This window comes from Gambusia affinis, linkage group LG13 (genome assembly GCF_019740435.1).
Source record: "Gambusia affinis linkage group LG13, SWU_Gaff_1.0, whole genome shotgun sequence".
Lineage (NCBI taxonomy): Eukaryota > Metazoa > Chordata > Actinopteri > Cyprinodontiformes > Poeciliidae > Gambusia > Gambusia affinis.
The window spans coordinates 7,932,134-7,946,519 of NC_057880.1; the positions used below are offsets into that span (position 1 = coordinate 7,932,134).

At 37.9% G+C, this 14,386-nt stretch overlaps 1 protein-coding gene across 2 annotated transcripts in view; it reads right to left on the bottom strand.

The window, feature by feature from the left end:
- camkmt (calmodulin-lysine N-methyltransferase) overlaps positions 1–14,360 on the bottom strand; it is a 110,045-nt gene extending 95,685 nt beyond the window's left edge. The window contains exons 1-4 of one of the 2 annotated variants that reach the window (XM_044135582.1): positions 14,025–14,175; positions 13,472–13,524; positions 12,671–12,849; positions 12,218–12,282 (exon numbers count right to left, since the gene is read on the bottom strand). In XM_044135582.1, coding sequence (XP_043991517.1) covers positions 12,218–12,282; positions 12,671–12,849; positions 13,472–13,524; positions 14,025–14,043 — 316 coding nt within the window. In that variant the 5' untranslated portion in view covers positions 14,044–14,175. Of the gene's footprint in view, positions 1–12,217; positions 12,283–12,670; positions 12,850–13,471; positions 13,525–14,024 lie in introns of both variants that reach the window. The other variant, XM_044135581.1, reaches the window with a different exon arrangement.
- Between the last annotated feature and the right edge of the window lie 26 nt (positions 14,361–14,386).

Genomic DNA, 14,386 nt, shown 5'->3' on the forward strand with positions numbered 1-14,386 from the left:
TTAACCAGCTCTTTAAACAAATCCACATTAGGCCCTCTATTGTGGCTGCGCTCGAAAAACAGCCACTTGGGAAAGCGGCATAAAAGCTTCAACCGTATTCCTCCTCGAGGACACGGGTGTTCGTGTGTGTGTGAGTGTGTGTGTGTGTGTTGATTGGTGGCGGTCACACACTGGTACAGGATCTGGGCTGTTGTGATTGTGATGAAAGATTGTGCAATCACTGGTGGGTGGAGAGAGCAAGAGGTAAGCCGAGAGGGAGGGAAGAAGAACAGCGCGGCTAGCAGAGAGCAACGAGGGAGGATGTTACCAGCTGTACAAGTAAATTAAAACCTGTGAGCTGATACTCTGCTGTGCTGGACTAAGTGCATCTTTTACACAATTACCGCGATGGTCAGGTGTGTTTACGACTGCAGCCTAAGAGATGCAATTTTTTATTTAATTTTTTTGTATTTTCTGAAACTTGCTCCAGCATTGCTTTGCTGATTCAGAAGGAATCAACTTATCACAACTGATTAAATTATCACAAAAAACACTGAACTTGTTCACATTTTTTTATATATCACAACTACAAACTTGACTTTACTTACCTGGAATTCATGTAAAGTGTTGTAAAACGGTGAAATGAAAGCAAATGGCTCAAATTGTTTTTGAAATTCTACAAATGAAACTCGGCACGGTCAAGCTCATTCAGATTGGATGGAAAGTGTCTGTGAACATTGATACCTCTTATGATACCTCTTTTTAAGCTACATGTTCTCTATGACATGGGGGCCAGATAATGTCAAGTTGAAAATGTTTTTAATCGAAATAGCAAAAACTAATTAGCTTTCATTCCTACTTGCTCAAATATTTACATGAAACAAGAAAATTGGTGTAATTGATGTGAGAAGGGGATCTGTAAATGATTGTAAATCTGAGACACACAAATTTGTTGGGTTGATTATCTTCGCTTACTCGTAATGTTACCAGATTAAAATCAAAATGTTCTGATTTTATTCACATCACAATTCTACTTTATTCTCAAATTTGATTTATTTTACTTTCTTAGCGTGGCCCTAATACTCCGCCGTAGTAGTCCTTTATGCAATCAAATTAAATCAAGAGCAAAACAAATGGCTGAGAAAAGATTAATACATGTTTCAATGAAGTAGATGTTCATTAATGGCTTCTTTTTTGGAGGAAAAACTTCACAAAAGTGAACACTGCACCCTAACATTGTTTTTCAAACTATATACATCAGCTGCCTAACCAAATTTATGCCTATGTTGAATTTTTGATGAGGACAACAAAAGAGCCACGCGACACACTTTGGACAACCTACCTATAAACTATAGTGTTGCTGTCCAGGTGGAAGGTGAACTTGGAACTTGTTCTCAAGTTTTTTTGCAAGTTCTCCACAAAACCTCGACAATTACGCACCACTTTGTGAGAATCTCTCCCATACAATCCAAATAAAACGTTATACATTGAAGTTTGTGAAATAGTTAAAGATTTATTAACACTTTGCAAAGCACAGCCTGTAATTTACAACAGTAAATGAGAGCAGAGCAGGTCATTACACTAATTTATCAATTTTTGCAGTGCAATAATTATCTGCCAAAAAGGCAATGACTTATTTGTGTGACCGCTATGGCATTAGAACATATAAAAATTAAAGTGATTAGCAAAAAGATGGCAGCCTTCTTCACCAGTTATCTTTTAATCTCTTCAGTGGTAATATAAGGTGTTGTCGCTTATTATTCCTTATATTCCTTAACAATAAAATTTTTCACAAAACGTCGAATGACTCTTATATTCCTCTCTGTGTTCATTATACATGTGAGCAACAGAGAAAGAGAGTCTATTTCGGCTTCAGTGGACAGGCACAAAGGCATGTGGTGCCATGGCCTGCTGTGGACAGATAGAGACACAGTAAGAGAAAAAATGTGTGTGCCAATGGCTGTGTGTGCCGATACAAAGCAACAAAAGAACCAAAAGTCAGAATAGTTTCTTTGAAAATCTGAAATAAGATGAAAACTGAAAACAGATCATCATCTTCAATATGCACTTTTTAGAGATGAGATATATAAACACCCAGATTGAATGCTTCAGGTTTTGGGTGCATTCATGCCTCTTTCCCATAATAATGAATAGTCTAGTGTTATAAGGCAGTTTGCTCGAACAGCTTCAGTCTCTTCAGCTTGGAGCCCCAGAGAGACGCTACAGCAGTTAGGCCAGTTTCTCAGGGGGGCACTTGAAAATCAGTTAACTTTCCCCTCTGAGGCCTGCACTTGCTAACATTAGCATCTAGCACACCAATTACAGCCGACACCTAACATTAGCACAGCCTGCTGACAGTTAAAGGCCCCTGTGGGGCTATTTAGAGCCCCCAGTCAGAGAGAAACTGACAGAGTGAAGAAGTAGTGTTCAACAGTTTGTGCATTAAAGCCGTACAGCGAGTCACTAAGCAAGTTAATGGCTCTTTAGCTAAATAGCAAACACATTAGTCTTTCTGGAAAAGACGTGTTGACAGGCTGAAGGCTAACAAGCAGCTGCTCCACTTCAATAGAAGGCGTTTTGACAAAATCTGCTAAAGAATTAATGATTCACAAGCACTTCAATGTTTTTCTGAGATTTTCCATTGCCTGCACATAGTTACAGTAATGTATAAATATGTGTTTATTGTTTACTGTACAGAGCCTGGCAAAAAGTACAAGGGTGAATATATTGTTGGGCCCTTAAAGTGACTGAGCAACACAAAGGAGTGCATAACTGGGAACGGAAATGTTAAATAGTTTAGATTTTTTATAGAGAAAATAAGAAATATGTGGTGTAAATCACAGGTATTGTTTACTATGTCTCACACAGAGATGGAAAATCAAGAGACTGAAATATTAGCCATTCTTCTTAGCAAAATTGCTTAAGCTCAGACTAAATGAAGAATGTTTGTGAGCAGCAGTTTTCAAGCCTTGCCACAAATTATAAACTTGAGCTAGATTTGAACTTTGACTAGGTCATTCCAGTACATAAATATGCTTTCATTGTAACACAATCTAAAAAAGTAATACTGAAATTTGCTATTGACTAAATGTGAGAAAAATCTAAATGAATGTCTTGCTCTTGCCGTTGAAAAAAGCTTTACTTATTGAAGATAAGGACACAAAAACGGAAGTTGTCAAATCAGACGGGTATCTAACAAGCTGTGTGAATGTTCAGACTCTTTCTTTTAGATTCCTGAGAAAAAATAAGTGTTAAATAAAATTCACTTAAAAAAAAAAAATTCAAAAAGTTGTTTTTTGTTGTTTTATTTTTTGTTGTTGTTTGTTTGTTTAGTTTTTGGAGTGAGAATTTTTTATTTCCAGAAAATGTAGTGATGCGAAGATAAAGTAGGAGTTATGTGTTTGGAAAGAAACCAATGTGGCCATGTAACCATTTAACATAGTGCTGCTTCTTCCAACCAACATACTAATCACATTAATCATCTATTTGTGTTTAAACATCATTAGGGACCTTCACAAATAGATTTGCACATGCAGAAACAAGCACACTCAAGCACTTGTGGCTTGAGGTGCACTTGATGGGTACGAGTGGGAGGAGAGCACAATTAGCCACCATACGCTAATCACCCTCTAATGGCAGCGCACTCCACATATTCAAGTTTGTGTATAGACTTATTATATATACAAGCAGAAATCTAACTTCGCATTCCTATTATGCAAACTGGTCCAACGAAATATAAGAACATCTAATATTAAGTGAAGACTCATCTAGTCTGAGGAAGTTCTGCAGTGTCCTGAGGTTATGAATCAATACGATTTATGAAGCAGGATTTTGAGCATGTATGTAGAACAGAGCAACTGTGCTACACTAATCTCTTGCGTTATAGAGCAGTAGCACTGAAAGTCATTATGACTGCAGGAGATGACTCAGAGAGGCTGAAAGATTTCACAGGTTAAAAATCAGCAATCAAGACTAAACACTGTAGCTGCCAATATTAATATTTCTCTGATAAGACCTACAAATTTAGGACCTCATTAAATGTAGATACAGACCCAGAAGGGAAAACTCTGGACATAATTAAGATTTTTCAAGGCTTAATGAAAAAGCCTTTACACATCAATTGATGTGTAAATAAATTAGTTTCATAATTCAACCCTAACAGAACAAACAGAATGACATTCACCGGCTGCTTTCCAGATTGTTCCACAGTTCAGTGGTGTTGTAGACTGCATAAACACTGTTTCTTTGTGCTTGTGTTGCATGGCTGGACCGTCCCGCCTAGCTGAGATTAGACACCATCTGAGACATTGCTAGGAGGGGTACATAAGAATTGGGCGACTTAAATGGAGAAAAATCCAATAATTATATCCGTCCAGAGGGAGGTAGTGCTTTTAGAGAAGGGGGTGACCTGTTATTACTCTCTCTTTTTCTTTCACTTCTCCCAGAAAAAAATCTGAGGTGAAGGGGGTAACCTAAGAAAAGGGAAGAATGTAGTGCATTGAGATAAGAGTTATAGCTGAGCTTGCTGCTAAAGTATGCCCTTGTAATTAGCAGAGTATTAGCTGCGGTGACAATGCAAAAGCACTGGGAAGGGAAGCACCCTTTAACGCTCCACTCATTTCCTGAACTTAATCCTCACCGCTTACCGGTAATAGTGCACAACAGTGCAGCCGCCTGAACACGCACACACACACACACACACAACTCTTAGTCTGGCTCAAATTTAGATAATCAACTGGCCACTATTAAAGGAAAAGGACTCCTTAAGCAAAAGCTACACCCAGCAGCCCACCTTCAAACCCTTTTGTGCTCAGAGTCATAATAACAGTTAACCGCAGGGAACATCAGCGTACATGTGGCCGCGCGTGCGCTTACATCTAGGTCTGCGTCTGCACATTATCATCAAGTTGTGCTTTGATGCAGGCTGAGTGCGGCAACTGTTTACTTCTCGGGTGTCAAGAAGCTTCTAACAGCCAGCAGTACTTGAGGCAAGTCTTACTTTCTCATGGATAGAGAAGACAAAGCTAGAAAAGCAAAAATCAATTACTTTCAATTAAGTCAACCAGCGACTACTTCAATGTGCCCTGGAGCCATTCAAGTCTTGAATGCAATATTGTCAACCCCCACTACAACAGCACAAAGTGACACACACACACGTTACAGTTAAAAAGCCACATCCACTTACTATTTGACAGTCTTTTATGTTTAGTGGCAAAATTATAGACCTAGAAACAATTACTAAAAATGTTCTTGAGTATTAGTTGGAACATTTTTAATCTGTCATTTCTACCAAACTGTACAACAGAACATACAAAAGCAAATATTAAAAATGGCATTTATCTCTGCTTTGTTAAATCTACTTTACTTGGTTTATCCAAGATGTTTTGTGCAGACAATTTCTTATTGTTTTTTTTCTAAATTATTATTATTTAACAAGACAAGAAAATGTTTCCCATGTCAAATTACCCACAATATGTTGAAATTGAACATTTACTGATCACTTTATATTCATCTGCAGATCTGCAGTTTAACAAAAATTTTAAACACACCAAGAAAGCTGAACAGTAAGAGAAGACAATGACTGTCTCCCTATACTACAAGGGGAAACATTTTTCAAATGTTTCTTAGTATGTTTTGAATATTTTAGAACTTCCAAAAGATAAATCTGGCCTTTTAGTGGGAAACATGATTACACATTTATTCATTACATTAATTATTCATTACATTAAAATTGTAATGAATAAATACAAATTTTGCTGAAATTTTGGATGAATTTTGGATTTTGGATATCTGGTTAAAAAAAAAAAGACAACCAATATTTTTCATTTTAAAGTTTGCTTCAAAGTCCTTCTGCTTGTTTTTAAGGTTTTAAACAGTCTAACAGTTTAAAACCACTACATGTCCCCTCAATTACATCATTGCATGGTGAGCTGCCCTGCAATCAACCAGCGACCTGACCAGGGTTTAACCCGCCTCTCGCCTGTTGCAGATGATTAATGAATTAATTAATTGACAGACGGAAGGGGGGATGGATGGACGGATGTGTGTTTAGCTTTGTCAACTTATTTTATGTCGTTTCATCTCCTATTGATCTCTGATGTTCAGCACATTGTTCCAGCCGTGACTGGTGATAAAGTGCTTTATAAAGCGGCTTGTTAATGTTTATGATGATGACGATAAAATGCATAACACACAACATTTCATGAACTCTGTGAGAAAATACTATCACATATCCCAGTAGGTTAGACTGCGATATTATCATTTGTGAAAAGACAGAAAGGGCGAGTTCAGTGTTTTGTTTTGTTGTAACCTGCTTAGACTGCTTTGGATCATCTGCAGTTCAAAATTTTAAATACCTGTTAAACTTGAACTACATTTTTCTAAACTGAAAAGAAGATTTATTACCACATCTTTCGTTTATTTTATTGGTGAAGCAAAATAGTTATACTGGCATGTACACACTCCACAAAAGCCAGTGCCTAATGTCTAGCAGCTTCTGATTGGCACTAATTAAATAACTACGACTGTTGTTTGTTTGTTTTTTTAGGAATACTGAACTGCCTTTCATAAATCCCGTGGTAAAAATAAAAACATGTAGACTACGTGAACCTTAATTACATATTTCTTTATGACATGTGACACTTTATTCTCTTTGAGGAAACAGTAAAAGGGCAATTCTACTACTATTTATGGCAATACAACCACCCTACATGCAGTGCTGCATCAAAACCGCTTCCCCGAGAGAAGTCAGACTAAATCCATTTACACCGATTAAAAATCCTTTAACTTGATCTTTTACTTGGGAAATACTTGTTACAGTTGTGTTTTCCTTATGAACACTGTTAGCTTCATCTTGTGTACCTAATATATTTTATCATTTCTTGAGCTAAATGTATTGTTAGATCCCTTCTGTAATATTCTCACTTAGTTCCTGACCGAATGCTAAATTACTTGATGAGCCAAATATTGAAAAATTAAGTCTTTTGGTATTGAAGAGGAATACTGTTAAGTTTTCTGAACGACTCACATTTATATTGTTAGTAAAGTAGGGCAGACTGAGATGAAAATTATAGTTATATTTCATTGTGGTGTGACAAAACAGGCAAAGCTTTGAGAAATATACTGACTTGGTGAGAAAGAAACATTAAATAATCAGTTCTGATGGGGGGGAAAAAAAGAGAGAACCACAGGTTCTTGAATAGACAATTGGGAGTAGTTTCAAAAAGCATGTGTGATATTGTCACATTGATTTCGCTCCACTAGTTTAAATCAAAATGGTAAGAGACACCTGAGCTCAGTCCAGAAGGCACCAGTGGAGAGTGATTTCTATAGAAAGCATGTTATAAACAGCGCAGAGGGGGACCGCAAATCTTGTCATTGACACAACAGTCAGAGTGAGCTTGTGGCTGCATATGTGTGTGCGCGCCTGCCAGCTTCCAGTCCTAGCGCTATTGTCTAACAAGCTCTAATTAGCACTATGGCAAAATGAATTAGCATAATTATGCAAACAGGGCTGCGCTAAAGGCCTGGCACAAGGGAAGGCCACGGGGGGCACCTATTACAACACACACACACACACACACACACACGCACACACACGCCAACTTCAAATGTGCATATAAACACACACATATTCAGTAAAAAGACACAACTATCGCATATAGTAAACAGTCATAAACAGCTTTGAAAAAAAGAAAACTACACATGCACATCCCTGCCTAGAAGTATAACAAAAGTGGATACATGGAATTGATTTAATATTGATGTTACTGTTTCCACTTCTTTATAAATACATCCACCCGACAGAAACAGTCCCCATACCTCCACAAACATGAGCTACACACAGAAAATGATCAGCTCCCCACCACGCTGCCTCACAACACTCAAGCAGTCAGAGCTTATAGTATTTACCAGCGGGAGTGATAGGTGAAGTCGGTGGGAGATAATAGGGATGACTGAGAGGCTGAAAGGCTGGTAGCCATTCGCACGATGACAGCTGTAGTGAAGAAGGCTCTATTAGGCTTCATTAGGATGCTGGCCTCCTGATTGCACACACACATACACACACACACACACAGCCAGGCTTTCATCACTTCACAGGACATTTGGGCGCATTCACTTCCAGCAGATGTTTCTAATCGAGACAGCCGCCAACCTTATATTACCCTGAACTTCAATCAAAAGTACTGATTTACATGCAATCCTTCATCCAACAAGAAAGAAAAATGTATGTCTTCTTACGTATGCATCATGGGGAACCATGTATGAAGTGGTCACTGGTTTGCAAAGCTAACATTTTAACAGTATTAGGATTTTAAAATTTCTAACATTTCTGTATGTTAGAAATTACGTAGAGAAATTTAATGAAATTTCTGCATCTCATGAAATACAGAAATGAAATACATTTCATTGGAAATACATGTCTGTATTTCCAATTACAGACATGTAGTTGTCCCTGTTGTTGTGCGCAACCTGGAAGAGCGAGGTCAACGTTATAATGGAAAGTACTACCTACAGCGTCCAACAGATGTTGAGAAAATGTACAGAGATACAGAAATACAATATAAAGATTTGATGAAAAATAATAACAGCCATAAGGGTTTAAAAGACAAAATAAATGATTAAATATAATCACAGAAAAACTTATTTTGTTTTCTACAACGAGTAAATGTTTGATCACCTGGTGGGAACCCACACATGAACAGGGGACAAATTGCAGACAAAGTCCTAATGCATCCCTTCTTTTTTAACATTCATCTATTTTTGAAGAGGAATTTAGAATAATCAATTAAACTCATTTTTGTAACTCGTTGTGATTGTGTGACCAGCTAGCAATGAACGTCTTTTTTTTTTTTTACTTTTAAATATCTCTATCTAACAGTGCCGAGTCTGTATGTATGGGTAATAAAAGAGCATTCTGTATATGATGATGATACCACTGCTACTGTATGATTACCATGATGAATCTGTACACATTAGTCAAGACACAAAACTTTTATATTGCCACATCCCTAAAGGGACCAAACGCTACCTTAAAGTGAAACACAAACCTGACAAATAACCTTACAGCCTATAAAACCCCCTAATCAAAAACCCCTAGCAACGTCAACAAGCTCTAAGCCCTCTCAAACACACATGCACACATTCTGCTATGCATTCTTAGTCACTCCACCCTCAAGGGGCCCTGTATTGTATCCTTAAATCCTGACCCTTGGCAGGGAACAAGCATCTCCCGAAAAAATCCAAATGGCGCTTGTACAAAGCAGACTAGCGATTACAAGACTCCACCGTCAGCTAAAGAGACAGAGAGGGTCAGGAGTTCAGAGTTCAAATAGTTGAAAGTGCTGAAGTCTAGTCTGACAGAGGTTTAGTCATTTATTAGCAAGACATAATGAGCTACAAATGTAACTGCAGCCGAACAAACTGTGTGTAAGTTGGAGGGAAGGTGGGGGTTCTATGTGCGTAAACACAGATGACCTGGCTGTGACACACACCTATGATACTCCTACAAATAGTCTAAGATTTCGTAAGTATTGGATTATGACTTAGTTTGTTAGAAAAAAACAATTACAGACAATATTTACTACAAGGTTTCATTTACGCAAACTATTTTTAGAAAGCGCATTACCTTTGTCATGCCAAAACAAAGTTGCTGTTTTTCTTTTTTATTACAACTTCTGATGCTCACACAAGCTTTTCATTTGGATTTGCACAGGAGTATGATGCCGACCTCGAGATCAATGCCCCACTTCCTAAAATCCTAATTGAGCTGCCTCGCCCACTCCTCCTCTGGCCTGGTGTTGGAACCATTGACTCCGGCTTATCTTTACTTTCAAGAAACAACATATTGTTCACCTACGTGCACACTTGTATAACACACACAATAGCTGGAAAGAGGTTGTGGGGGCAGAGGGTGTCACGCTGAGAGGGGGGTAGCACTTTTAAGCTGAATCCACACATTTTGGATACGGTGGGTTAATCCGGCCAGGCTTTTTAGCCTGCTATTCAGGAGGACAAGGACCCCAAGGATTTGGGCTTGTCCACACCTCAGGGGTAGAGGGATTATCAAGACAGCAGGAAAGGTGGAGAGAGTATGAGGTCGGGTAACGTGAAGGTGGGCTTATTAGCATGGAAGTAGTAGATTATTGCAGGTGGTGTGCCTTCTTGTATATCTATGATAGGACAAATGTAAGTCGATGTGTGCGCTTTTAAATTTTGAAGGGCTTCTCTCCAACCCCCACCCCCAAAAATATACCCCAGAGCTCCGACAGGGTCACCTCTGGGCCTTTCAGAGCCTCCTCTCAACCAACCCTAATTGATCTCACGCATTACTAGTCCCAAACATGAGATGGAGAACAGGAGGGAGATGGCTGCCCCATTGTTTGAGGAGCAAGGTCCCTCTGCTAAAGGCTTCACACTTCTTACACACACACACACCAACACACGCAAACACACGTTCCACCTATGGCATGCCCACCCACCTTCTCCCCCTATTCTCCTCTCCCTTCCTCTATGCTCTCATCTCCGGCTGTGCTAATCCATTGGCCAAGTCAGGAACTCTGTTACCCATCTGGCCAAGCATGACTCCAGCTGAGAGGGATGGAGGGAAAAATGAGGGTAGCGATGGGGAGGGATTGTAAATTGAGAAACAGGAATGTGAATGGGAGGGGGTGCAGTCATCAAGATGTTTTGTTTGAAACTGAGAAAGTCGTTTTTAGTAAGTATTACTTTGCATATATTAACAGCAGAAAGCAAGATAAAGGACAATGAATGGGATAAAGAGCACTAAGGTGGCACACAATAAAAAAAAATAAACCAATAGCCTTTTGCTTTTTACTCTTAAAAAAACCAAGATTCTTTGAGGGGAAAAAAATGTGTCAATTACCCAAGAGTTCTGACAGCTAGGACAGGCTACATCCCTGGTAACACTAAACTAAACACTGCAGAAAATGAGTAATTGTTCAGTAAGGTAGATACAACCCACAGGTTCACACATTTTTATTTTGTTTCACACTTTTGCATTTCCCAGAGACTAACACCAACAGAAAGCTTCATAATACCATCTTTAAAGGCTATACCAACCACGGCTTTTAATGGAACAAGATTATAAGACACAGTGGATGTATAGTTTAGCAACTGAGATGCTAAGAAAATACAATAAAAATAGATCAAATAATGATCAGTAGAGTGATGACAATAAAAAAATAAAATGGCAATCTCATGCGAACAAATGTACTGAAATCATTGGAAACCTTTGTAAAGAGTTTTAAAATAAGCACATCTTAAAACAGATTACAAATTAAGAAAGATCTCACCTTTAATTTAAGAAGATTAAGTCAATGGTGAAAAAAAAATCCATATAAAAAAAAAATATTCTCTGAAATCATACAGAATTTATTGTCTTCCTATGACAATTTGCTGGTTTGAACACAATGAATGAAGGATTTTTGTATAATCTCTTCAGATTCAAGGTCCTTATGATGTTTTTTCCTCAGCTCACCCTTCTGGGTTCCAGTGACTTTAAAAGGGAAACAGGCCCACAGCATCACAAACCCTCCACTGTGCTTCATAGTGGAAATGAGATCCTTTTTTCTTGTTCAAACTTTGTTTCATGTCAAATCTACCCAGCCTATTTGTGGTCAAAAAAGCTCAGTCTTATCTCATTTGACCAGAGTTGACAGTAGAAGGTCAGTAGAGATTAGCACATTCCAAAACTCTACTTGTTTATGTTTTTGATGGTAGGACAAGAAAATAATTAATGCATACTGTTGACTCCTCCTCTCACACAACCTGCTTTCCTGTCTGACCGCAATCAAATAAAGGCCACTAGAGTCAGAAAAAATAGAAAAGGCAGCACTTCCTTTGAGGTAAGAGTTTGATGTTGTATGTGTATTTAAAGTTTTTGAGATTTGGTTAAGAAAATCACATGTTTTTCCCCCATTTAGTCTTAAGTTTCATTTTTCATATAAAGCATCTGGAATTTGGTGTACTTTCTTTTTAACAAGTTGACAATAACACATTCAGAACAAATAAGTACCGATACTATGATCAGCACTTGATTTTGTCGGCATTATCAGCAGGCATGCGTTAATAGTAATAAAAGCAAAAAGCATATATGGTAACATATTTTGTGCATTTCTGCTTTGCACAAAATGGGATTTTTTTTTTTTTTTTGTGCATTTTGTGCATGGAGAACAAATACAGTGGCTTAATAGGGCTGCAAAAGAAATCTACTTACAGACATTGCCAGTGTTGTCAAAACTATTGAGCACTTCATTAACTTTGAGAGGTCCCAGGTTATCCCTAGAAATCCAAACATAGATAAACATGAAATAGTCTGCACAGTACTCTATACTTTTTTTCATACAAGTACATCTCTGTGAAAAAACAATTCACTTACAAATATCTTGTTTTTAATTTTTTAATTTGTATGCGTATTTCAGATAATAATATTTGGAATATTTTGTGATGAACCAAACAACATTGGGTTACTTTTGAAACAAGCACAGAACTCACCTTAGTACTATCATATAAAGTTTGGTTGGCTACACCTAATAACATTTTCTAAATTGTAGAAACAGCAAAGTAATGCTCTTAGTCTTAAACATAAGACCAACACACCAGGAAAGTGTTTGTTACTGGTTATGGTAACGTTGATGTTTTCTGTGAAATCTTAAAATGGTGTGTTCACCTGAGGAAGGCACCGTATTCAGGATAGTAGACACTTCTGTACTCCACCCACTGGTCATCTGAGGTATCACAGTGTTCTTGTGCTGAGAGTTTTTTCCTTCTGAAAAGGTCAAAGGTGGCAAACCTACGAACAGACACCTGTTTGACCTCAGCACTGTCTGTCTGCTTCTGACACAACACCTGTAAGAGAAATACAGCTGATCAACTTCAGTTTGCACATGAAAACACATTTTTGTTTGTTTTTCTTTACTATAGCTTCTTAATAACTCTTGCCTCAACCTATTTATAGGATCTGTCATGTCTAGATGATCTTCTAATATTCCATGCATCCACTCTTTGGCTTTTGAATCAAATATAGCTTAACATCTTTACTATGTCTTACTGTTGCTGTGCTGCACTTCGGAGAAACGTATTAGCTGTAAAAAGCTATTAAGTTGATGTTCACAAAGTTGACAAATCAAACAGAAAGATTATCAGTTTTCACTCATTTTTAGTTACAACAGACAGGGTTCCTGAATGTTTTTCATCTGCTTGACTAAAATTTGAATTGTAGGTAATTTGTTTCTTATAAATTCAGCATTTTAAACCATAAGCATTACTTTATCCATAATAACATTTATAATGTACCTTTGGGCAGATCTTACAAGAAGTGGATGAATTACTTTAAATTTGAGTGTCAGAAGTTGCCAATAAATGAGGCCAAATCAACGTCTTTAAATATTTTGAACGGGAACCAAAGTTTGATTCATTTAGTTTAGGTGACAGACCAGCTCTGCAACGGAACGGTTAGATCAAAGCGTACCGTTGTGTTAGGAGAGGCCCAGTCAAAGTCCACATCTGAATTCCACTCAGAATCTGTCGCAGCAATTCAGAGCATGGGCTGAGTGAACTTAGCACTAATGGACAACACACAAAAAATCATGCCTAAAGATGTAATTTTATTGGTGGAGGGATATGTTTGACCAAAACATGGTGGTTCAATAGATCCTTGACATAGAGGAATTAATTGAAAAGGCATGCCACAATATTTGAATTCTTTGAAAATTCTAGCATAATTTTCCTTCTACTCGAAATTATGCAAAACCCAAATTTAATACACTGTAGCATGTTGTGACAACATGCAAAAAATATGTACTGGATCTAACGACCGTTGTAAGCGCACATAAAAGCGGATTAGAGGAAGGTCGTTAATCTAATTTATGAGCTTTCATTTTTCGATGCTCATCTATAGACAACCAATTCACTTCAGAACAAACGTATCCAAACCCCTGCTTTCTGTAGGTATTGTAAAAGCACAGTGTGTGCAGTTGAAAATGTGCTTTTGTTTCTATTTAAATTCAAATTCGTTCTTGTACCTGTCTCAGCAGAGTCCATCTCGCTCGACCTGCAGTAGCACCACAGGTTGCTTCCCTGGAGTTGTGGAAATTTGGGCCGCCAGAGTCCTCGTCACTCTTATCCTTACAAGGCAAAGCCGATTGGGTCCTTTCTGTAGCGCCTGTGGAGTCTTTCTCCATCTTAACTGTTGAATACCCACTCGGATATATATGTAAACAAGTTCCGGGCTATAGAGCTGTCACATTTATCAATGTTAAAGCTGTCGAACGGTATTTAGAAAAGTATGGCTTATTTTAAAACTACATAATCTACAAAAGCTCACACGTCTTGACTCATACCACCTGGAACATGCCGCTTCCGTACACATTTGTCATTTCAGGCA